This window comes from Drosophila eugracilis, unplaced genomic scaffold (genome assembly GCF_018153835.1).
Source record: "Drosophila eugracilis isolate 14026-0451.02 unplaced genomic scaffold, ASM1815383v1 contig_440, whole genome shotgun sequence".
In the NCBI taxonomy this organism is placed as follows: domain Eukaryota; kingdom Metazoa; phylum Arthropoda; class Insecta; order Diptera; family Drosophilidae; genus Drosophila; species Drosophila eugracilis.
The window spans coordinates 1398609-1423682 of record NW_024573306.1 but is presented as its reverse complement, the minus strand read 5'-3'; the positions used below and the strand labels follow the sequence as shown (position 1 = coordinate 1423682).

Genomic DNA, 25074 nt, shown 5'->3' with positions numbered 1-25074 from the left:
CGTTAAATTGCATAAAAACTGCAACAATTATCGCATGTGTTGCATGTCCAAGGAGGCATTTTGTACAACAATTAATGGCCAGCAAGTGATTAGAGCTCCTCAACTCAGCGCCTCATTCAACTCAATGCTGCCACTCCACTCAGGGGAACTGACCTGGGGCAAAAAGTGAAGAGTTTGCATTTTCCACAATTTGCATTTGCAACGCGGCTTCCGTGGGGCGCGTTTCTTTAATTGCCGATAAGCTTTTCTGTAATTGTTCTTTATGTTTGTTTGCTTTTCCCTTACCACATTTCTTCCCGCCTTTCTTCACTTTTCCTGCCTCAACTCTTCTTGTTCGCTCCTTAGTTCTTTATTATTTGCATGCCTGGGAAGTGTTGAAGTGCAGCTGCAGCTGCTTCAGCTGACTACTCAAAGTGCTTTGGCAGGAGGGAGGAAGAGGGGGAAATCTGGAATGGATCCAAGTAATTACCAAGTACAGGAACCGTTCTGCCTCTTGATGCAATTGAGTGCTTTGCATAGTTTATAATGATTTTGCACATTTTATTGGTAACGTTTTGTAGTGCTTGCTGTTGATACGAGAAGTTCGATATGAATTGATAATTAAAGTAAGAGTTAAGAGATGCTTAGATTCATTATAATGTTATATTAAAGTCACATTTATATTATTCTCAGATTTGAAGACTGAAATATATTTTTTGAAATTGTTTTAAGGTATTTCATTAAAGAATTAATCACCTAAAGAACCAAATCATAAACAGAGAACCTTTTACATAAGTTAATAAAGTAGAGATTACTAATGTTGACTGAATGACAATTTTACAAAAAACAATTTTAAAGAAATACCAAATCAGATGGCAATTTTGTATCTTTCCAACTTTCAACTAACTTTGCAAACCAATTAAAATATTTCGTCTCTCAGAAACAACATTTAACAATCTTAAAAGTCAAATTCAAGGAAATTTCCCACCTGAATATTAAACGAACTTGCCCCAAAATGTCGTATCAGTGGCACACGTGACGTCCTCCGTGGGGCAATTCAATTAACCCGTACGACATCTAGTAATTTGCTTATACGACCCACCTTTTTCCGTCAGCTGCGTTTCATTACAAAAGAGGGCCATACTCTTTCGTTCACCTTTCACCTTTTCTGAAACATTTCGCACATAAAACTAATTTTCTACGACTGAATATTAAAAGCAATTTTCGGCCTAAGATAAGATGGGATGGCTTTTGTGGTGGTGTAATCCCAAATGAGGCGCAAAACTCAATCTTGGCAAGAGGGGCTTTATTATGGAACAGTGGGCCGTCGTCGTCTAGTACGATTCGTTCACCTTTCTCGACCTTATCAATATTCATAACTTTTTGCCTGTTATGGAGGAAGTATGTATCTCTGAGATACTTTAGCCATTGGAGTTAAAGAAAAGAGAGAGAGGTAGTTAAAGAGATTTATGCTTAAAGTTCTTCTCTCCCCGACGATTGATAAAATTTAACACAAATTGACTGCGCACATAAGCCTCGAAGAATTTCTGGTGCCCCCGCCACCTGCAACGTCTTTAATTTAACGCCACGCCTAACTTCAATCTGGGCCACTCACTCACATACCCCAAAAATAACCGAAAGAAATGAAGAAAACATTGAATCAGCATAAAATCTACATTATGAAAAGCTTTAGCTCCACGCTTCGAGTACGAAAATTTTATTAAAATTACCCATCCTGGTCTAGGGGGGAGATCCTGTAAAACGGCATGCGGCAGCTAGGTTTTGGTCCAGGACTTTTCTACCTGGCCCGGTGATAAAATTAATAGCCTACGCCTGGTTTACGACAGCCTCACAGACGACGCCAATGAACAAAACAAAAAAAAAAAAACCGAATTGCCTCAAAAAATGTTCAAAAAACTTTTTTTGGGGGATAATTTTCAGTCCTCCAGCCTTTGGTGGGCTCAAAAAAGTCGCCTTCCCTCAGCCATCCCTTTGATAGCAATCACGAGGCTTCATTTCATGGCGAGGCAGACACGAAAATATTCTAAGTAATTTTGGGCTAAAATATGTTCACGATAGCCACGGATAGGCCATGTCTATGGCATGTGGCTAATTTAGTTGGTTAGAGTAAAGACTGGCGGCAACAAAAATGTTAACTGCCATCCATGGCAAAGATTCTATTTAGGCGGAATGCTGCGTCCAGATTGTATCAATATGGGGCAAAGTTGTAAAGATGCCAGGATGGGCTTTAGTTTGGGGTTAGTAAAAATTAATAAATAAATTATTTTTTTAAGCCTTAAAATACTTTAAAAACAAATTTTATGTCTTGGTTAATAGATTTATAAATTTCTTTGACTTTATAGTTAAAGAGAAAAAGTGGAAACAACGAATGAAGTTTATTATGTTTATACTTTTTTTAATCTATTTTTTTAAATTTTATTATTTTAAATAAATTATTTTTTTAAATTATTTTTTTTTTAAATTATTTTTTTAAAATTATTTCTTTTATTTTTTTATATTTCTTTAATTCTTAATATTTTGCATAATTATTCATAGAATGTTTGCTTTCTTTGTTATTAAAGTAAGAACCTCACAAGTCATATCCTTAAAAAAAAATATTTAAATCCACTTTTTATAGCATACATTACTAAAAAACTCTTTTGCGACATAAATAATAAAACGAATTGAAGGGCAGATGCAAATCTTTCAACATGCATAGGTAGAAAAACAAAAACCTTATCCATATTTAAATAGAATTTTGGCCATGTTAAAAATGAAACAGAAGAAAAACCAAAAACACAAATATTTGCGGGAAAATGAAACCAGTTTTCAATTTAATACCTCCTTTCAAAAGGCAGCAATAAAAAATGCATCTTTTTTTTTACAAGTCAGTGAATCCGGCGGCAGTCAAACGGGAAGGCTGGTGGAAAATCATTGTGGATTTTCTCGTGGAAAGGGAAAACAATTTGCAGTTGCATCATAGGCGCTCCATTCGGCTGAGTTATTGCGGGGAGAGTTTCCATTTTTAATAATTTCCATTAACTAAATACTCGTTGAGGCTTGCAATTTGTTGTTCGGTTTGGTGTTATTTCTCCTTCTTCTTCTTTTTGTTTTACCCTGACCTCCATCGGTTTGGAAAATTCCAAATAAAAGAATGGCAGCCGACAACAAGAACAAAAAAATTGGGTGGGAAAAAAAAGAGGAATTGCGTAAGGAAAATTCGTTTTTTGTAGGAAATGCGGGCTTCAGCTGAGGCATCGATGTAGGTCAGTATGTACTGTGTGTGTGTGTGTGTGTGTGTCTATATCTGTGTGTATATTGTTTGTTCACACTCACACAGACATACACTGGGTAGCAAAGTCAACATGCACTTGCACCGCACGATATTACACATACGCCGCATGGCACGAAAAGCCTGTTGGGAAAGTGGGGAAAATAGGGCGGACGACAGGCAGTCTTTGCCAAAGCCCATTACCCACAAAAGTGTGTTCGGGTTTTTAGCGCCTTCGCCTTGCCCCAAACATTTGAGTGTTTGACTTGCCTCACTCACTTTTCCACTCTTTACTCTACTTTTCGCCCACTTTTTGGTTAATTTTTGTAGTCCATATACGTAGTTTTTATTTTATTTTATTTTTTTGGGGCCATGCCAGCAAAAGGGGCAAGTGCAAGTAATTGTTATAATGGCCCAGGAATATTCATGGACCTGTGTGTGTGTGAGTGTGAGCTGGTTATTTACCTACTTTACAATGCGCCACAGTTTCCGCATAGGGCTTTAATATTCCCCAGCAAACTGCGTCTGCTCCTCGACTTTTTGCTTCAATTAGCAGCAGCCATAATTGCGGCTTATTTACATTCTTTTCGGGTGCAAATTTTAGTTGCTAGCTGCGAGTTGTGAGTTGGGTTAATTAGACGGCTCGTAAATTATGCAGTCGATAAATGTGTAAATTTGATTGGGGCACAAATTGCTAAATTGCGTTCAGTTATTATCATATAATTGAGTATACGAAATGTCTTAAAACACTCATTTAAGGGTTCCATTAGCCCATAAAATAAGAGAGTACAGTGTACTAATAAAATCCATAAACTAATGCTGCCCATAAGCCAACCTAAACTATAACTTTTCGATATTTCCATAAAGTTGGCTTAATTTATTGGCTGCCAACATTTTCTGCGTAATTCCACTAACAAAACATTCGAACATTATAATTAAATTAGCTTAATAATTAAGGATTGTTTGTAAATATAATTGATAACAAAATAATATGATTATTTTATGGCAAACAAACAACATTGCGCACTTGCCAAACGAAAATGTATTTAAATTTCGTGATTAAATTAGGCAAAAATATGCGGGTGGTTTGACAATATAATTGATAACCTAATTAATTTTTTATTTTATGCTAAAGAGATGTAAGCACAATATTGTAATGCCCTGACCCCAAACAAAGTTCCCTTTTAAGTAGAAAACATATTTGAATGGAAATAGATAGATACATACTACCAAATGGCCATTGAAAATCAGCAACAAAGCTTTTACATTTTTTATTCAGTTGACGCCAAATGGCCTAAAACAATAATCATAAAAAAAGGCGCAGAGGACAAAAATCAAACATCCGTAAAAAAAATTATGCTGGCGCCAGATTTTCGACGTCATTTCGTGAGGCACTCATTAAAATCGAATAAAAGTTGGCTAGAAAATCTCAAATATCAGAGCTCGCAGTGCGAAAATGTGTTAAGCATATGCAAACTGTTTGGGGCGATAAAACCGTCACCGCAACTAGACAGACATTTAGAGTCAAGCTGACGGGTTGACACTGCCACAAAAAAAAACAGAAAAAAAGGCAAATCAGTAATAAGAGTAAGTAAACAAAACAGCAACTCAGATATTCCCCACAATGTCATTAATTATATTGCATATTTACTTAAATTTTGTGGCATGCTCTGTCGATTGCAAATGATACTTTATCTCTCCGATATGCATTGATAGCATCGAGCCATCCATCTATCTATATATATAGTTATATATATATATCCATATATGTGAGATGATATAGAGGCGTGGGGACGCGTTAAGCGGCTTGTTGAGTTGGTTTGCCTCTCTGTCCTGATATCTCCTGCCTTCTCCAGCTAATAAATCATTTCGTTTATGACCGCCGACGTTGTCGTTGAATTATTGGCGACAATGTGGCAGCTTTTTTCCTGTGCTGATGGCGCCGACACTCCCGACTCATCCGATTCTCCAGCTCCAAATCCGACAATGACGAAGGCCAACTTGAATCTTTTGTCTCATCTTCATATACATCTACATATGGATTTGTGTTTAGGGTGTTGGTTGAAGATGACTTGCTATTTGGTTATAAGGACCCACTCAATTAGGGAGTGTTTTTAGATAGTTTTAAAGAGTTGAAGATAGGGAAAATGTAAATAGATAAGTAAATAAGTAAATTAAGATTTAATAATTATAGAAAATTATAAGCCAACTTCCCAACTTACTACACTAATAATATTATGTCATTAGTTTGAAATAAAAATTTCATAGTGCAAACTAATTAGGTTCTATTTAAACGATTGTTGAAATTATTAATTAGTCCAAATTAAGGACATTTCTGGGGCTTTGGAATTAAAATCCCAAATAAGAAGCTTTAGAAACCACTCAATCATTAACTCTTTTTTTTCTCATTTTATTTTATAATTAAGTTTGTAAGCCCGAACGAAAATACCTTTGAACTTGTTTTCTACTAGCCTTTCCGACGACACAACCCTTACAAGCCATTTGACAAAGCTGTGACCCAAAAAACTTAAATGAAAAGCAAAAACTGAAGACCCAAAAAAACTTTTTTTACCTTAAGCTTTTAAGTACTTGGAAAAGTTAGACAAATCCCTATTTTTCTGGTATGTACGGGGGTTTGGGGCTTTAGTACTTAAGTAAACTGAATTGAAATAAAACTAATTGCTAATTGAGCGGCATGGTGAGGGAGTAGTAGTGTTGGATCAAAAACCCAAACCGAAATTGGACTAATGGCCCAGAGTCGTCGTCGTCGTCGTCGTCATTGTCATTGTCAGAATGTGATGACGTGTAAGGGGCCAGTTCAGCTTGGATACACGTAATTACCATGTTCGGCGGAAACCGAGTTCCCAACTTGGGACTGTCCTGTCCGACCGGCACTGTGTCTTCCGTTCCCCATTGCCTTCAGTTTTTGGTTATTGTTTCGACTTTGGCTGTCCTAGTTGAATGTTTTTCAAATCCGTTTCTTCTTCTTTTCCTAGTTGGCTCTTTTTATTTTATTTTTTTTGGTACAACTCGTTCTTTTTGGTCATGTTGTTCGCTTTTGGGGTTTTCTTGTAATTTAATTTTGCGGTCAACCGACATGACACAGGAAGCACGGAAGGCATAAAGTAGCTAGCAGCCCGGACCGCAGGCCATGCACCACAGAGCATCTTTTTCTAGCTACTTTCCTCTAATTTCATGCCGTGCCTGCTCTGGCTACTGATTTGGCCTTTGGGTGCACTCAAAAAGAACAATGGCCTAATTTTGGAACGTTAAACAATGAATTACTAAAAACCTTATAAAAATCATAATTTAATTAAGCGATGAGCTTCATGAATATGATAATAATATTTTTATATTTACTAACTTGTTTACTTATTTTATAAGCCTTTTTATTTTTCCTAAATATTGATGGTGTCGGGGCTTTTTCTTTATATTTTTCTGTTGTAGGAAAACTACTAAAAATTATAAAAAAAATATTTTAAAATAATAATTATCTTGGAGTTAAATTGTTTAATTTGTTTCAATGACAATGTTTTTTTTTTGTGTATATATACATACATATACATATATACATATATATGTCAGAAGACACATTGCAACCATTTTACAACTCTTGCCAAATTTTCCGTCAAGTGCGTTGGCGTCTACGTCGATGCTCGCGTTGACGTTTCCGCTGATGTTGGCACGTGTAACAGCAACATTTTGCTTTTCCTTCACGCTTTTCCTCCTCGGGGGTTTTAGGGCTTTTCCACCGGTCGAAGGAGAGGTGAACAGGCAGGCTTAGAAAGGTTTTTGTGTGTTTTGACACTTTTTTCGCATTAATGACGTGGCACGAGCAACATTGTTGTCTACTTATGATGGGAGTTTGATTTTCTCAGAAACTGAAAAGTTTTCTCCGAAATATTAAAAACATAATAGTCTGAGATTGAACTTTTTCAATTAACAATTTCCGGGGTTTTCCAACAATAAGTCTGTTGTAAATAAGTATGCCTGTCGGCCATTATTAGTATTTACTTATTGATTTATAACTTGTTTCTAATTAATTTTTTGATGTAGATATTTACTTCAGCATTCTATGTAATATTAAAATCTGAAACTTGTTAAAGAGGCCTCCAAGTTGTCAAATAATTCTCAACTTAAATAAACAAATTATTTTTGTAATTACCATATAATTAAAGAAAGACCCAAAATAAGGTTTCCCTGCTCTTGTTTCCTAACCCAAGAACTCCGAACCGAGGAATCGCTGGTACTTAAAATTTACTTTGTGGACTTAAATGAGTGGCGCCCCGTGGCGATTCACTAGACAAACGTGTGCTAACGTTTTAGCGCCTGCTAAAAAAATGTATGAAAAATAATAAGGGTCTTGCTTGGGTCTCGTTTTTCCCTTAGTATTTGTTTCGCCAACTTTTTCTCAATCTCATTTTCTCCATTTTCTTTTCGGTCATCCTTTTTCGTCCTTTTACGTCTGTGTGTTTGGGTCTTAATAGGCTTTCTGGACCTTAGTCTCGGTTTACTCGCCTTTGGGAAAAGGGCAAGCAAAATGACCCGAAAGATATATATATGTTTTATATATTTAGAATACATAAAGCAGATTTGATGACTGAAAATATTTTTTCTCTAATTTGTATATTTTTCTTTGTCTGTCCTTTCAGGTGAGCTTTGAGTTCTTATTCAATGATGGTCTACAAGGGGTGAGAGTGATAAATAATATATTAAAAATAATAACATATAATATATTGAAAAACTTACTCTGCCATCCCTTAACCGTAATGAAATTAAATGACAATTTCCGTTAATGATTTCCCGCTGTGCTTTTGGCTTAGTGAAACGCGTCAACGCTTAATTTAATTTGAGCAAAGACAAAACCCAGTAACGTGCTTAAGTGCCAACACAATTAAGCAAATCATAAAATCAATTAGGCGAGCATTGCATTTCATCTTAATGTCCACACTGACTTGACAAATAAAATGGCGAAGCCAAAGTCAAACAATTTGATATGGTGGCACGCACACCATGCCACGGACACCCCATTAAACACACCCAATACACACACACGTGGTAGATCGGACAAACATCTGCCCAATTAGAGCATTAAACCTAATGCCAACACGATTGCAATTAATTACCGAAGAAATTAAATTCCATGTTCAACACGTAAATGGCGAATATAAAGCTTGCGTTTTTCTCTCCCTCCGCAAGTTTTCCCATTGCCTTTGCCTGGTTTCCTGGTCGCTCGATGAAATGGGCCACCATTATGTGCGGTTATTCCGTTGCCTCTAATGCCACGCCTCCTCCTATAACAGGCACCTGCCCCATGCCGCCACCTTACCGCCCTCGATTGGTCGTCAAACAATAACGTGTTGCCACACGTTAATGACGCCACATGGCAGCGGACTAGACCAATCCATGGTTGCACTTAACGTGTTCCGCGTTTTATGTCTTTTTTTTTCCTTCGCTCTGCTCGCGTTTTATCTGAAACTCGACAGCGCGATAAAAGTTTCCATATTGAGCTGAGGGGTAAATTGGGGGTCCAGTCCGCCAATCGAGAATATGACATGACCTGACCTCCAACGGAGTAGAACGACAGTACATTTCTGTTCGCGTTGGCTATCATCGGATACGGTTATGTCTGGCCATTTGGTGCGCCATTTAAGTACCATCAAGTGTTCAGAAAATCGTTTATAAATATCGTAGTTGGGAGTAATAATTTGCCATTTCAATTAATGGACAATTGAATTAAAATTGCCATTTTAGTTTCTTATACTTTTTAAACAATCAAAATTTGCTAGTAATAGTAAATCGTTTTATACAACTATCAATTACTAGGGAACTTTACCAACTCTTAGTGGAATTACTATAATTATAGCGAATAAGGTTTAGGTCCTGTGTGTGTTTGATTTCAAAGCCTTAATCTCGTTATTATGTCAAGTCCGTGCTTCATATTACCAAAATCACAGGAATGGAGCTTACGTGATGTGTATATTTCGGCTTTGACCACGCGATGGACGTTCCCTGTTTGTTTTCTAAATATACACCCAAAGCTAAAATTATTGGCTAATTGGTCAAATGCCAAGTTGTCAACAAACTCTCGGACACGGGGTCTTTCAAGGTCAGTGAACTCCAGAGGTCAACATTTCATGTCTACGTTTTGCGGTCCGTGCTGGGCCTAACCATTTTTGTTTGCAGCTAGGAAAGTGCAGATTGGATTTCGCAGAACATGAAAAAGAATGTAATATTCTTTATAAGTATACCCTATTCATCTCCCAAAACACTTGAATATTAATAGAAATTGCTCTCCCATATTTCTCTGTTATTATGGCAATTAATACCCTTCACTTTTGAGTAATTTGAAACTTGTACAAGCCTATTGTCTGCCCCCCAGCCAGTGTCCATTACCAATGATTAAGTTGATTGAAAACAAATAAATGGGGGATTATGGACGGCTAGACTTCGGAACAGGAGGCAGACGGTTCCCGATAACGTTTTGCGGCCAGGTTCATATCTTTTGACAGGCTTTGCCGTCCATTTACAGTTCATTTACTAATGAGCCAATAAGGCCATGCGACCGACAACTCTCTCTCTCTCTCTCTCTTTGGGTTTCCAGGATATTTATGTTTTGGGAAAAGCTTTCCTTTTGTTCTGGTTCCACTGCAGGGTGGTGCTTGTTGGGTGGTAGTTTGCCAGCTTTTGTTTGTTTCAGCTGCATTGTGGACACGTCTCGTACTTTGCACTTGCTGCCGTGGTGCGAAAGTTTTAGCTGCAAGCAAATCTGCTGCGGTCACATCTGCAACCATGTTGCAATGATTTCGAGGAATAGTAACTTAAGCTGATGTCCAAGTGGGGACAACAAAATATACTCTCCATCATGAAAGTTGCTCAATCTTTTACTTACTAAGATATTTTAGCTAGTTCTGAAGTTTAAAAACAAATCTGGAAGCAAAAATGTCTCTTTAAATTTAACTACTAGAATTTTTTTATTAAATATTTAAAGCTTCTTTAATGGCCAATAAATAAAATGGTTGAAAAGTTAAAATGTTATCAAGCCTTTACCAAATTTCCAAACAAGTCAAACAAGACCCATCACAAACTTTTATGTTAACTGTAATTACAATTTCAATCAAGTTAATTGCACAATTTGCCTAAACTTCAGAGAAGGGAGGAGCACAATTTCATGTTTTATTCAATTAAAACTGAACCAGATAATGAAAACGAAAGTCTTCAATAGAAGAATATATTGGTTTGCATTTGGAAGACGGAGGGAGGCAAGGGCAAACAAATTTTGAAAAGGACATCAAAGTCAGTCTTATGGCAGATCAAATTAGGGCTTAAATTAAGAAATACAAGAGTGAAATTAGGCACCACCAGCAGTGTTTAAGCCAATTATGAGGGGTTACGAAAAGTTCCGTTTGCCTTTTGCGTTAAAGTGGATTTTATTAGCTTCAGACTTTTATCCATTAAATATGCATGTGTTCATGCTACACCGGGGCAGGTGTGCAGCTGACAGATGTAACAAGGCGCATTACACCAAAAAAGTAAAGGAAGAGGAAACATCGAGCGAAAAGTTAAATAATGGAGGAGGAAAATAGCAGCAGCCAAAAAGCAAACACCGCTTCACCTTTTCAACTCCCCTTCCATTCTTTTCCTCTTTTTCCTTATTTTGTGGGGTTTCCCCGCCAAATCATGTGAAAACGCTTTAAGCTAAAAATTCGCTAAGCAGGAGGAATTTATATTTTTTTCTTTGCCAATTTATGTGTGCCCAAAGAAGGGAGCAACTGAAGTGTAATAAGGTAGAGAAGGGAGAGGTTGAAGTACCTGTGCTGCATTCTTTAAAGTTTTCCAAACTTTCAAAGTTTCCGCTCAGACTTTATGTTGCCTACTTTGTAGGGCAACATTTTCGAATACTTTTGGAGAAAAAAAGAGTAGTTTAAGCCTGAACTATTTTGGTAGAAAAAATTGAAAGCTTGGAATCGAGGTGGATTTTATATATACAAGTTATCGAGAGTATTATTGCTTAAAATGCTATATAATATAAACATTTATTTTAGGTCTAACGAGTTTATTGCTACTTTTCCTTTAACTTAAGCAGGTTTAAATCTCAAGAAACTTAACAGGTGGAAGAACATTAAGAGAAATTCAATTAAAGTATAATAGATACTATTAGTTATAAGATATATCATTGCTTAAATAAAACCAATTTCCATTTGATATCTCAAAATGCACAGATGACAAATGAAAGGACATGTGCATCGTAGTAGTATTACCGATTTGCAAACAGATGCTAAAAGCGCATAATCACATGTCAAACCGAGAGTCTAGAAGTCGTGGTCTTACCCCCTGTCTCTGTCTGAACTCTCAGACACAAGTGTAATTAATTACTAAATACGTGTTTGCAATGCTTAACACTGAGAACACTGACACGCACACACACACACACACACTGCCAGACGACACTGGGAAAGAGACGAATGCTTGCCTAAACTATTCGCACTTCAAACGGAATATCCCGTCGAGTACTCCGTACTGTCTCAAGTGTCCGTGCATGTTGGACCATCTATCCTGGTCCCGCCTTCTCCTTCTCCCTCTTCATGTGCATTTCTATGATTGTATATATATATATTTTAACAGCTCTGACCACGCCCAGTTGTCAGTGTCGGTACGCCTGCAAAAGTGTTAAATAACAAGTTCAAGTCAAAGTTTTCCATCCTCCTTTTGCCTTGGCAAAAAAAAAAAAAAAAACTTTTCGCCTTCTAGCCTTATAAATGACTCTCGAGGCTTTTGAGTTATGAAATGAGCTCCTGTTCTCCGTCAGCCATCCTAAAATACCGCCCACTAGTTTGTACACCCACAGCTGGAGCGAAATGATAAATTGTGCCATGGTGCTCCCCGTGAGACATTCGAAATATGCTGGTAATTATTTTGTTGAATGTCGCTCAGGTTTTAGTGCGAGAATTTATTATCTTCATTCGGCCACCGGACGACGCCCATAGACTAGACCATAATAAATTTGTGCGGGTTAGTTGGCATCGCCCAAGATCGCACTTAATAAATGACTTTAACTGTAGGCTATGACTGGAAGGTGTACTAGTTGGTGAGTACTACATCTTTAGGGCATGTGATTAAGTTCGGAAACTAAGAAATTTGAGGAAAATTTACATTTAAATATTAGTGAAAAATTTGTATATGACTAAGACATCTTTAGGTCTCATAAAATACCGGAAAATAATACTAAAATGTATTAAAAAAATTTCTTTAAATTCAAAAATTTTAAAAAGAAAATAAATGTATCCTCAATTTAAGTTTCAAGAAATTGATGTGACACATCTGACTTATTTATTGCCCTCTTCGCGTGACAGAATAAAAAGGGAAAGGTCTTTCCTGGGTACCTGTCAAAACGCAATAACAATTAGAATATAGTGGTTTTGGCAGCTCGCTGGGAAGTAGCAGAATATGACAGGAAAACCATGTTGAATCCGGAGAAGTTAAGTCAGGACAATTACGGGCATTGGCCAGCTGGTAAGAAAAGCAGCCAAAACGATTTATGCTCCCTGAGAATAACGTCAAGTGCAGGAAGGCAGAAGAGTCAACAAAAGCCAAGTGACAAAGAAAATAAAAAGAAAACTGCTAAGAAAAATAACCAGAATATTGAGGTGGAAACTGTGACTTTTTTGTTGCGACAGAAATTTGTACACTTTGGCAATAATAATATTGCCGGTTTCGCTGTCCATTTCTGTCACTTCTCTTTTATCTTTTCCGAGACAGTTTCTGTCCAATACACTTAAAAGTGTTTACTTGGAAATATACTGCTGCGAAATGAAATCATGTCTGAATTCGAATAACAAATGTAACTTGGCTAACTGCCAATCGGTGAATTAATTAAGTAAATTAGGAAATTTAATAAAAACATTTTGTGGCCAGAGCAATTTCATCATTAGCGGTTAAGTGTGAGACTTTTTTTGTTGCCTACTTTTGGAATTTGCCACCTTCACTGGACTGCTGCTGAAATAAAAGTTTTTATTTGAACCATTCAGTTACCTTCCCCATCACTTCCCTCCCAGTTTAACAAACTAGTTTATCCGGTTTTTTTTTGTACTCTACTAATTGCTTGTCCATTTTACGGGTTACGGATTGTGGGTGTACGGGCTTGGAAGAGAGCAAAAGGATGAGGAGAGGATAAGAGTAACTTTGAACCAGGTTGCTATGTAGGTCGCCAATTGGATTTCAGGCAATTAAAAGCGGATTAAAACTGCTGTGCGTTACGGCAAATGAAAAAGAAAACTTGCTTCTTTTTCGCATTGTTTTTTAATCTGATTGTGTTTTGTCGCTGACGGCAAAGCTGCTTCATAGGGGATTCCCCAGCTTTTTTCTGGGTTCAAACTGGAGGCTCCAAAGTCTTTTCTTCTATTTCGCTTGTTACAGCATTTTTATGCGTATTAACAAGGTAATTGCAGCAGCTTTCACAGGCTTAAACAGGGAGATATAGTACGTCTATATATATATATATATATATCGAGTATAAAAGGCAGATGGGGAGATGACGGCGGATAAGACCCAAGTCGGCTATGTTGACTTCTTGTTGCTGCTCATAATTTTAAGAGGACGTTGGTGGTGAAGTATCTCGCTGCCTGGAATGGAAAATTATAATACTTTCAAGTGTTTCTGTAAAGCTTGTTTAATGGAATAAATACCAACAATGGAATCTTTTCCTGCTTAGCGCCATGCAAATGGAATTTTTTCTCATTATATTTAGAATTTATAGGAGTTTTTTTTGATTCTCTATAATTTTAAAAAGAGAAGTTAGCGCTTTAAAAATAATACTTTCTTAAAAGTGCAACTAAATCAACTAAAGCACATAATGGCTACATTTCATTCAAATGCAAAAAGCAAACTTTTCCGCCTACTTAAACCACACCTGTTTAGGTGGCTTTCCCTCTATGATGTTTTTCCCCAGTAATTATTGAAAAGTTTTTCCAGCTCCCGAGTTATGCAAGCATTAAGTAAACGTCAGGCATAATGTTTATGCATTTATAATACATAATGTGGCACAAGAACAGAGCAGAGGCGAGAGTAGAACAAAAAACGGTCTCCATTGGGAACTGTGGAACATGATCCTGGGACGAAACACGCTCGAAAGTATGCTACAAAGTTATGCAAAGTGCAGGCGGCAGTCGTGGGAAAGACATCTCCGCTTGCCACTTGAGAAACAGAGCTGCGAAAATTCCCAAGCAACGTAAAGAACTGAAAATATAGAAAAAAATATATATGGGGAAGGAAAAAAAAAATAGTGTCACAATGCATAATGGGCTAAAAGGCAGGGGTGTGCGTCGTCTGGTCGGTCTGCGACATTTTGCCTGCCAACTGCAACAGGATGCAGGTTAAGTTCTTGACGCCAGCGCCACATAAAGTGGCAAAAGTTATGCATGCGCCCAGTCCAGGAAAGCAGGGCGTGGCAAGTGTCAACTTGTTTGATTTAGTTCTCATGTATATATATAGGAGCTACCAAGTGTAAGAGCAAGCGTAGGAAAATGGCGCAAAAATAATCAGCAGCGAACTGAAAGTGGCAATTTCTCAGGCACCAATCAGTGCCTCATTACATGCAACCTGGCTGGGCCTCCTCTACCCTCTCCTCCTTCATGTCCGAACCCAAGTATATCAGCTTCCGCTGCCATAACATGCTGACGTGTTTCCGGCGCACATACTCGTACATAAAGAACATTAGCGAAAAAAAAAAAAGTAAAACGAACGAAAGAGCGTCGGGTGCATATATTTTCTGTGATTTATTATTTTATCCCGTCAACAGTGGAAAAAACAAAAAAGTTGCTTCAAGTTGATAAAGGTAGTAAAAAATATGGAAAAAACGTTGAAAAGCAAGCTAAAATCTGGGGTCCACAGCTTGGATTACCCTTGTAAGGCAATCATTCTTATGACGCGATTATAATGTAGGTTACTTAGGGGGATTAAGGGGTGTACAAAATTGGGATAATAATCATATATAATAAAATATATCAAAATATTTTTCGTTTAGATATTTACCAAAGCATATATTCTAATCTTTAGTAATATTTGTTTTAATGATTAAATACTTAAGATCCTTAAGAGATTACTTAAACACTTAAGCTAACCAAATTATTTTAAAAGAGAAATCATTTTTGTAAATCCCCTTAGGGAAAGGTTCTCTTAAATATATTTACTTCTTAAATTCTTAAAAAGGAAGACTTTAACATTTTCCTTTGTTCCCTTCAGTTGACTGCAATTAATTCTTTAGTTCAAAACTCCTTCCGTAACAAGTTAATATATCAACATTACGCCAGACCGAAGAGTCAGCGCCTTGATTTTGCGCTTGACTAATTTTAGCTTTCGCTTTTGTTGCTTTTTCCCTTATTCCTTTATTTTTCTTTATTTTTTTCCCCCATTTTCATTTTGTTTGGGAGAAAGTTTTGTGCGAACGAACTCGTGCTACTTTGCCTTTCCTTGTAAAATTAGTATTTGCCATCGTTGTCGTTTGGGGCTGCCCAGCTTTATCTTAAGCACCATTGGTTGCAGGCCAGCAACAATTTGTTTTTCGCTCCGGCAAACGCTAACTTGGCCAACACTTGATAACCGGCAAACTTTCGCCTTTCGGTTGCCATTTTTCAAAGCGCTCGCCAAAAGTTGGACTTTAATTTAAGTTTCTTGTTTAGCATCAACTATTTTAGTATGCACTCCTTCAATGCAACTAATCTTATTTATCTTCAATGTTTTTCTTTTTATCGTTTCAGGTAATATCCAAAGGCTTTAACTTATGGCGAATGTAAAATAATATTAAATAAGGGATCAACAAATTTAGAGGTTGAAAGGTATAAGTTTAAGGTTTGAAAAATATTTGCATTTAATTAACGTTTTCTTACAGTTTTGTCCTTATTTTACCTTGTTTACATAATGAAAAACGTTTTTAATTGATGTTTTCTCTGTTGACTGACATGAAAATTGGTAAAAAAAAATCAAGATTAAAGTTTAAATTTCAAAAACGATGTAGCAACCATATGTGTAATTTCTAAAGACGTGAAATCACCAAGACTGCAAGCCATTAAATGTGCGCAATTCTTATTCTGGAAATCGTCCTTGGTTTTGAGCTGAGGTCCTCTTATCCTTAATTGCCCCGTTGTATGGACCTTGGGTGGCTTTCAGCTTGAGTCAGAATTTTCGGATGAATTTTCCTCTGGGGTTGACGCAATGGCATTTAAAATATGCAAGGCATTTGACATTTTAATCAACCATTGCCCTCGGAACGCAGCCAGGCACACCGAAAAAACTCAAAATGCTGGGTCGAAGGAGGGGTGTTGGCAAAGAGAAAAGCGGGAAAACTTGCGGAAATTCCTTAATGAATACAAATACGGTCGACTGCTCCACTTTTCCCACTGTTGTTTTAGGGCTATGGATGTTGAAGTATGATATAATTTTTCTACGATTTGAGAAATATACGAGTATAGAGTCTTACCAGGTCGTTGGCTATAACCTTTATTTCCTTGCGTTTTTACCTTTATCTGGTATAAATTCATCACTATCAGAACTTTCTGAGGTAGTTGCTGGTCTTTTATTCTTTGCTTGTTCCTTTCGTTTTTGCCTGTCTTTTTTTCTCTTCTCTTTCAGCTTAGCTTCTTTTTTAATATTTTTCCTTTCTTGTTTTTCCGGCGATGTAACTTTAATTTCAAATTCGACATTCTCCTCGTCATCGGAGTTTGAAGAGTTAAAATCGATGACGGCTCTTTCTTCCTCATTATTTAGTATCATGAACAATTCGTCTAAGGAAACCTGAGATATGGAATAATCTTCAAGAGCATCTTCGTTTCGTTTTCGTTCCATTTGATAAAACAAGCTGGACAATTTAAAGACTTGGTTACTTAAGTGATATCTAAGATTGTTTTCAATTGATTCCCTTTAAGTAAAACAACCATTTAGATTAGTTTATAGATTAATTTAATCTTACATTAAGGTTGCCGATGGAAAAAGTTCCTTCATGTCAGCTCTGAACCTTTTCACTTCCTCCTTTTGGCTATAAAAAGTGTAATAAACTATTAATAGCCATATTTAATATCTTATTACTTACTTATTCGACTTTAAATTGATCTTAACCTTAAGTACAATGATATTAGAAATTTCAGATCGCACATGTTGCAATGATCCAAGGTATTTTAATTCGCCGGAGAACAACACACCGACTCCTCGTACATAGGACACTCGCTTCTTCTAAGTCATTGGTAGTCACAACTATTGCCCTTCCACTATTGTTAACATGCCCCAACTTTTGTGAAAGAAAATTGCGAGTATCTGAATCGACACTATTATTGGCCTCATCGAGACAAATAAGCGTCCCTTCAGAGACAGCGAGTGCCAGGCAAAGTTTTCTCCTGGTCCCGCCACTATATGTCTCGATTTTCTGGTCAAGTAGATCCCTGAAAGCGAAGTTTGTGGCAATCAGCTCGGTGAAAAATCGGATCTCTTCTTTGGGAACGCCACGGAGTAGGCAATAAATGGTGAGCACTTGACGACCGGTTAGGAAATCGTGTAATGTGTCGTTCTGCGAACAGTAGCCAATAATCTTTTTGGCGGCGACCCTGTTATCCCTCACACTTATTCCATTCACGTAGATATTACCGCCTGTCATACTGGTGTCGCCCACAATCATACGATAAATAGATGTCTTTCCAGATCCTTTGGGTCCCAAAAGGCCAAAACATTCGCCTCTATCGATATTCGAGTTTAAGCTATATAGGATATCAGGTAGTTAGGTTGAGTTTAGTACATACGGCTTCACCAAGAATGATACTAATTGGACAGCTTGGTTGCAACAAAATTGCTTATAAATCTGATCTACTATTAAAGGATATTCATCATAATCAAGCTTTGAAATTTGACCCACTCTTCTTTCTTCATCGAGCACTTTTTTGTGCTTATCGGACAATTCATAGTTTCTGTTTGATTCTTTGGGATGTAGAAAATTGACAATTTCAACGCTGTAATCTGAAATAGAAAGAAAAAAGAACCAAATAAAGCCATGGATCAGCAGGAGCCAGGGCTCAACCCAATTATTGATCGCTGAAAAATGTAGTAAATGAATTATCAAAAGTGGTATTAATAATATTTCACATCTTTACGTTTGCATGAGCAGAATACATTGTTAGTTCCAAACCAGCAATCAATATCATCGATCGGTGGAAGTACCTCACGACTGCAATACTCAGGCGTTGACATACATTTGAGTAGCCCAGATGTTCCGACGTACATGGGAAAAATCACAAATATAGCCCTTACACCGCCCACCACCATCACGTTAAATGATAACCAAATGGAAAAAAGTAATCCACCTGGTAAAAAGAAAGTTAAATATACATTATATCAGCAATGTTATTCAGTTTCAGGTGATCTTGGGAGGTTGAGAGATCGTATTTTATGTGTTTTCATTATAAGTATTCATATTGATTGTTTTGTGTGAGTTGTGGCCAAAGTAGTAATCACTTACCCGTAATCAGTAGAATTATAAAGATCCAAACGAAAGCAGAAGCTGGCTTACTGAACATCAAAGTACATAGATAGACGAATGGCAAGCAAGCAACGCCAAAAAGTATAAGTATAATTAAAGATTGATGCCAAAATGTGACTCGTAGTATGGCAAAGGTGAGAGCCACCATAAATATGAAAAAAACGGCTAAGTCATAAAGAAAGTGAGTTAGCCAGTAGTAGAATGGTTTCAATCCTTGTATTTCCTGATACACTTTCATTTTGTGGACACGCTCCTGCGTTACGAGCAAAGAAAAAATGCTTAGTGCAAGAGCTATATAAGCGGTTATTAATATAATCAAACCAAGGAATCTCTTTCTAACGGCCTTATCATTAAAGAAGGTTGAGGATGCTTCTGCAAGGGACATCTCAGGAGCAAGTTTAACGTCATTATTACCTGATTCAACATGAGGATGGCCAGGAATAGGGGTAATTAATTGAGGAAGAAGCACATAATCATCATTTGGTTGGGTTTCAAAGTCTTCATAATCGGAATAATCAGGATCATCCGGATCATCCTGTCTTTTTTTCCTCACTTTAATCGAGTTCTTATTTCTCTCAGTGAAATGATCTAGTTGACCTCTGTTAACAATAATTTCAAAATGATTTCCAAGCTTCACCTTTCCTAGGGCATTATAAACCAGATTCATAGCAATGGGTGCCGAGTGCGCAAAGGCTTTGCTATTATACCAGACTGTGATAGCCGAGGAATCTTTAAACGAAACACCACAAACATATTTACGATTTATATCACGCCTTATCAATGGTGTGGCTCTGAATAAATAGGAAAAAACCGAATCGACCTTTTGAATTGTTGCAGGCGCTTTGATTAATTTCTTATAGGCTTCTGCATATTTTGTACCCAGCTTATTGTCGACATCAAGTAAGATGATAATATCCTCATAGTTATAATATTCCAAAGACAGTGGTAATACAGTTTGTAGGTCATTGGCTCTCAGATCTTTACTATAGGGATCAGAGATAAGGGCTATAATAATGAATATAATTGGTATGATCAGTATTATAAGAAATATGGGTAATTTAGAGACAGTATAAAAAGCCTTTTTTATTAACATGGCCCGAAATTGGGCCGAAACGGTTGGTTTTTTTCTTTCCTCAGGCGTCCATACTTCCTGTGGTGCAATTTTTGGCGTCCTTGTCTTCGGTGGAGGCGGAAGTAATGTCTCAGAATTTTCTTTTTTTATAATTGATTTCGGTTCTGGCTCTTGCTCTTGATATTTTGGTCTCTGACCTTTCAATTTTGATGAGTCAGTTTGGACTGAAAAATCAGCCTTTTCTGCAAAACAAATGGTGAATTTTTGTAATTAGATAAAAATTTGGAAATTGTTTATATAAACTAACCATTATCTTCTGGCACAGTACCACCCCTGAGGCGTGGTATAATTTCTTTAGCGATAAAGATCTCCTCCAGGCTGGAATCAGTTAAGCCAAAACTTCGGACACCCAGGATCTTTTTATTGCTCTCCAATTCCCGGAACATTTCCGAAAACTTGTGAGTCTCATCTCTTGGCAGTTTGTAGTTGACATCATGTCCCCGCACGACAGGTTTGGCTGAAGATACAAATCTAGTTATCAACTCTGTCAGCTCACAATGTGAGACATTCTGTGTCATCTCGCAGGAGAGTGTGTAACTTGTATTATGCATATACTTAAGGAAGCCAAGAGTGCCATAACTTCGTAGCTCTCCATCATTAATGACAGCAATGCGGTCGCCTATAATCTCGCTCTCCTCCATATGTTGGGTGGTAAACAAGATGGTACGACCCTGTTTCTCCTTTTGCAACAAACGCCAAAGATCATGACGCGCAGTTGTGTCCAAACCGGTGGTTGGTTCGTCGCAGAGGACAACCTTGGAGCCACCGCAAAGGGCACAGGCCAGTGACAAACACCGCTGGTTACTAACGGAAAGATTTTTGGCATCGATATTTCTGAACTCAGCCAACTTAAGGTTGGTAATGTAAATTTCTGATTCCAGTTCAGCTTCATCTTTTCCGTAGCCCTTTATGCGACTGAAAAAGTAGAGGTGATCCTTTACGCTCATTCCCTTGAAAATGGCACTCTGCTTCAGGCAGATGCCCAAACAGCTTTTCGCTTGTTTTGCTTGTTTAGCAATTTGAAAGCCATTAATAAAAGCTGTTCCGTAAGTGGGTTTCAAGATACCACAAAGCAGAAGTATGGTGGTGGTCTTCCCAGAACCTGGCTGTCCCAGCAGGGTAGTGATCTCATTTTCGTACAGATTTAAGGTTAAATTAGACACTATCTGGCGTTGTCCAATCATCTTGGTAAGATTTATCAACTCCACGCCAACTTTGTTTCTTACACCTGCCTGAATACTTGTTTCGCTTCGATTATCATAAAAAAATGATGATGACATTGAGTAATGAGATTTCCTATGATGTGTTTCTGAAGCCGGCAAATGCGGTTCCGGTATAAAAATTGATTGTAAAACACGTTTACGAAGCCAGTATTTCTTCTGAAATGGATAGTACCATAACTCGGGCACTCCAAATACACCACGCACTTCTTCGATATAAAGGCAAAACAATAGTTCAATCCAGCTTATAAAGAACATGATGCTCATGTAGCCAGCGATGCTTAACCTATGGCTACCGGATGCCGTATGAGCGATAGTATACCATTGAACACCCACCGACTGCATCTCCATTGTGGCCACGGAATCCAAAATATAGAACAGAGCAGAGTTTAGACCGAAACAGGCTGCGATTTGACAGGCAATACTAGAATTATCCGTACCCACAACAGCGAAGGGAATGGTCGTGGCTACGTAGAGCAAAAAGACATAGACGACGGCCCAGAAGCTGTCGAAGCAGAATGAGCTTACCAGGAATATAAAGAATACGAGTGAGTGAATATAGACGAGAAATATGACGACCAAGCAAACCAAGTTACTGAATTCATACACCGTTCCAGTAGAATAAATAAATATCACAATTGCCACGCAGAGCAACATGATAAACATAGATTTCGTATACCACGCGAGCCAATGGATCCAGTTCTTAAAACCCATTGTTTTCAAAATAGCCTTTTGTTGGTTTTCTTTTTCGTCAACAATGTACTTTAAAAAATACAACAAAATAAGATTGGAATTTTGATTAATATTTTAAGCTGATCTTAGCATACCTTAACCGTTGTCATGCAGGGCAGAAGGAAGGATAATAAAGTCATGTAGGTCATGTACTTTGCAGACTCCGAATAGGGATTTGGCGTATATCTGGGATAAGGAAAATGTTTCATCCGCAATGTGCTCATATTCTTATGTCGGGAGTCCTTAAAGCCAATGAATATTTGCGATAAACGCTCTTGCATTAATAGAAAACCTGATTCAAAATAATTGAAACTACTGCTTTTTATAGATAATGGCATATATAAGGTGAAATTGATGTGCTCCGGCATAGTCGTTATACTATACCAATCATATGGAAACGCAATCCCCAATGCACTTTTATCTCTTTTCAAATTCAAAAATAATTCAGTTCTAGTGTCATAACTTTCGAAGATATAAATGTCGGAGACATTGGCGAGTTGAGCAATCAATTGATCAAGTAACCCATTATAAGGAAAGTAATACAATTCCTCAAAGCTATACAAAATTAAGTTCTACAGAAATGATTACTTAATCTTAAGCTAAAAATCATCAACTTACACTCTTGTGGTAACACTTCTCGGTCCATAAACTTTTTCCATTTCTTTTTCGTTTGGGAAACATTGATTTTGCCAACATTGTGCCAAGGGTAAAGATGATCGGCATTAGGGCAGCAAATAAAATAATCATAAGGAATTCTGCAACATTTCCAAACTGTAATTTCAGGTCCTTCCATAGTAGTAGCCTATATTTTTGACAACATGTAAGGTTACGGCTCATTACCCAACCAAAATGCCTTTGGGATCCCGTGAATTTAGTGTTTGATTCAGAAAATATTATATCTTAAAAAATTTGACTATTTATTTTGACTTTTTGAGGTTGGCCTGCCAGACAAAAATTCTCATAAGATGGCCAAATCTTCTTATTTTTCGAACGATTCTTAGATTAGAGCTGAGAATTTTTTTTTAGCAAGAAAAGGCTTTAACCAAACTGAATGGCCTATTTAACCTGGTGGACTAAAAGGAAGGTATTTTCAAATTCAATGTCAGTAGCCCAAGGTAGAATATAAAAATATAGCATACATTTTTGCGCCATTCGCTTAACTTTTGTTTCAAATAGAACTGAACATTTTCTGGCGTTCTAACCGCACAACCCAAACACACGCACACACACACCCACACACACTTTTCCCCGAAGTGGAGGAGAGTCACATTAATTGCGGATTTTTGTGGGTGGCAACATAACTAACGGTAATTAGCTACTTTATGCCACGGACCACACACTCGACCAGCCAACAGCCAACCAACCACCCACAGTCGTTTGTCAAAGCCCCCGGGTTGAGTTTATGTTGGAAATTTTGTGTGGCTCGTGTTCGTTTTGTGGTCAATTGGGAATTGCAATTAACGCATAGTTTCATTTTTATTGCCATTCGGGTTTTAGGATTCGACGGCATTTACCCAACATCAAAACGAAATCCACTCACTTATTTCCCCATGAAAACGCATGAATAAATTGTCCTGGGAACATAAGTATCTTTTATGTGTTTTTGACTTGAGTTTATTGTTGGTTTTGCCATTTATTAGTTGCCATTCAACCCAAGAACGATTTCTTAGGCTCTTAAAAGGCTAAAAATATTTTATTATTCTGTACCAAAGCTGGTTAAATGGGTTATCAAATTTATTGTGGAAATGACATTAATTTATGCTTTACCTAATTTACATTTCTAATAATTCTAGCTTTAATTTCCACACTCTTAACTATTATTTAGTTTCCTAACAATAGTTTTAGTTAATTAATTGCAATTACATTTAGTTCAACTACATTAATTTCTTTTATTGGAATGTTCAAATGGCACGACCATAGCCATTGCCCAACTAATTTTCAGATTGCGCCCTTTTTTTCTACACTTTTAAGCCATTGCTTTTTTTCCACCTCAATTCAATTAATTTGAAAACTAAATAAAAAGTACCTCAAATGGCTGGGTGTATTAGCCGGATAGTTTTATTACCTCAAATGACCATTAAATGTGGCGTGGAAGTGGTGTGGTGTTGCTGCTGAAATGTCTGCCTCGCCTGCACACGGCTAAGCCATGAATGAAATGGGAAAAAATCGTGCAGGTTTATAATTAAAACAAAATATTTTACTTTCCTGCATTTAATTAGAATTTAAAGCGTTGCATAAGCAATAACAATTCACCAGCTGAACAGGAGTTTATAACTGCCTGTAGTCCTTTCATTTCATAAATTTTATTTTAGAAGCATAATATAAACCGAATTTTAATGAGTTTTCCAAGCTAAACATTTTCTAGGATCTAGAAATCATATTATTAGCTTTAAGTCCGTAGGACATTTTTTGTTTAAAATTTAAGCTACATAAAATTTAAAAATGTTGATAGTTCCACCTTCTTATGATTTGTGTAAATATTCCCTTAAAAACAACCCACAAACCCTCCTTCACTCTTGCAATCTTGCACAGAAATTGTAAGAAATTTTTTATGGTTTATGTTTCCTTCCCCGACTGGTGTAAATTCTCAGATAAATGCACAACAAAAAATCGTTTGCATTTTAATAGCATCATTTGCGTTTTTTCCATTGCCTCAGAAATAATTTTTCCATTTGTATTTAAATTCTATGCAGGCTTATGATCTTTCCAAGCCCTTTCGAAATACTCGTTTACAAATTTATTAACACACATAACTGAGGAGAAGGAGCAAAAGTTGATAGGCAAATGGAAAATTCACTGGAAATTCGATTTATATTTGTAGACAAATCCACTATTTTGAGTGACTGTAATTTCCTTAGCCTGGCCGGGCTCTTTTGCATTTTAATTCAATATGTCAAAACGAGTCGTTAACAACAGCATGCGGTCGTCAGCGATCCAGCAGTCAACAGCTGTCACTCAAATTGTGGTTTCTTCTAAAAGGTGGCACACCAATCCTCCATCTTGGCGACACAGGGCCTGTGTGTGTGGTCGTCAGTCAGCTAGTCAGTTAGTCAGCCAGTCAGTCAATCAGTCTGCTGTATACTCATCCAGCCATTTAGTTAGTTAGTTGGACGCGCCACAAAACGCGACTTCAGACATCGCCCGCAGCCCACAGACAGAATGTGTCTGCCACTCATAGTGGCTGTCCTTCAAGCTGAAGCTTAATTATATCTAACTTATTCAA

The 25074-nt window shown here is 37.2% G+C and overlaps 2 protein-coding genes across 2 annotated transcripts in view; one reads left to right on the top strand and one right to left on the bottom strand.

The window, feature by feature from the left end:
• LOC108117127 (heparan-sulfate 6-O-sulfotransferase 2) overlaps nucleotides 1-25074 on the top strand; it is an 82325-nt gene that overhangs the window by 14243 nt on the left and 43008 nt on the right.
• On the bottom strand, nucleotides 15917-22749 carry LOC108117125 (phospholipid-transporting ATPase ABCA3). The gene is given in 12 exon segments (XM_017229356.2): nucleotides 15917-16658; nucleotides 16725-17162; nucleotides 17214-17279; nucleotides 17334-17446; nucleotides 17448-17970; nucleotides 18034-18322; nucleotides 18382-18591; nucleotides 18747-20081; nucleotides 20147-21881; nucleotides 21947-22406; nucleotides 22470-22519; nucleotides 22521-22749. Coding segments are annotated over 11 exon segments (5367 nt in total). The 5' UTR covers nucleotides 22689-22749; the 3' UTR covers nucleotides 15917-16658; nucleotides 16725-16744.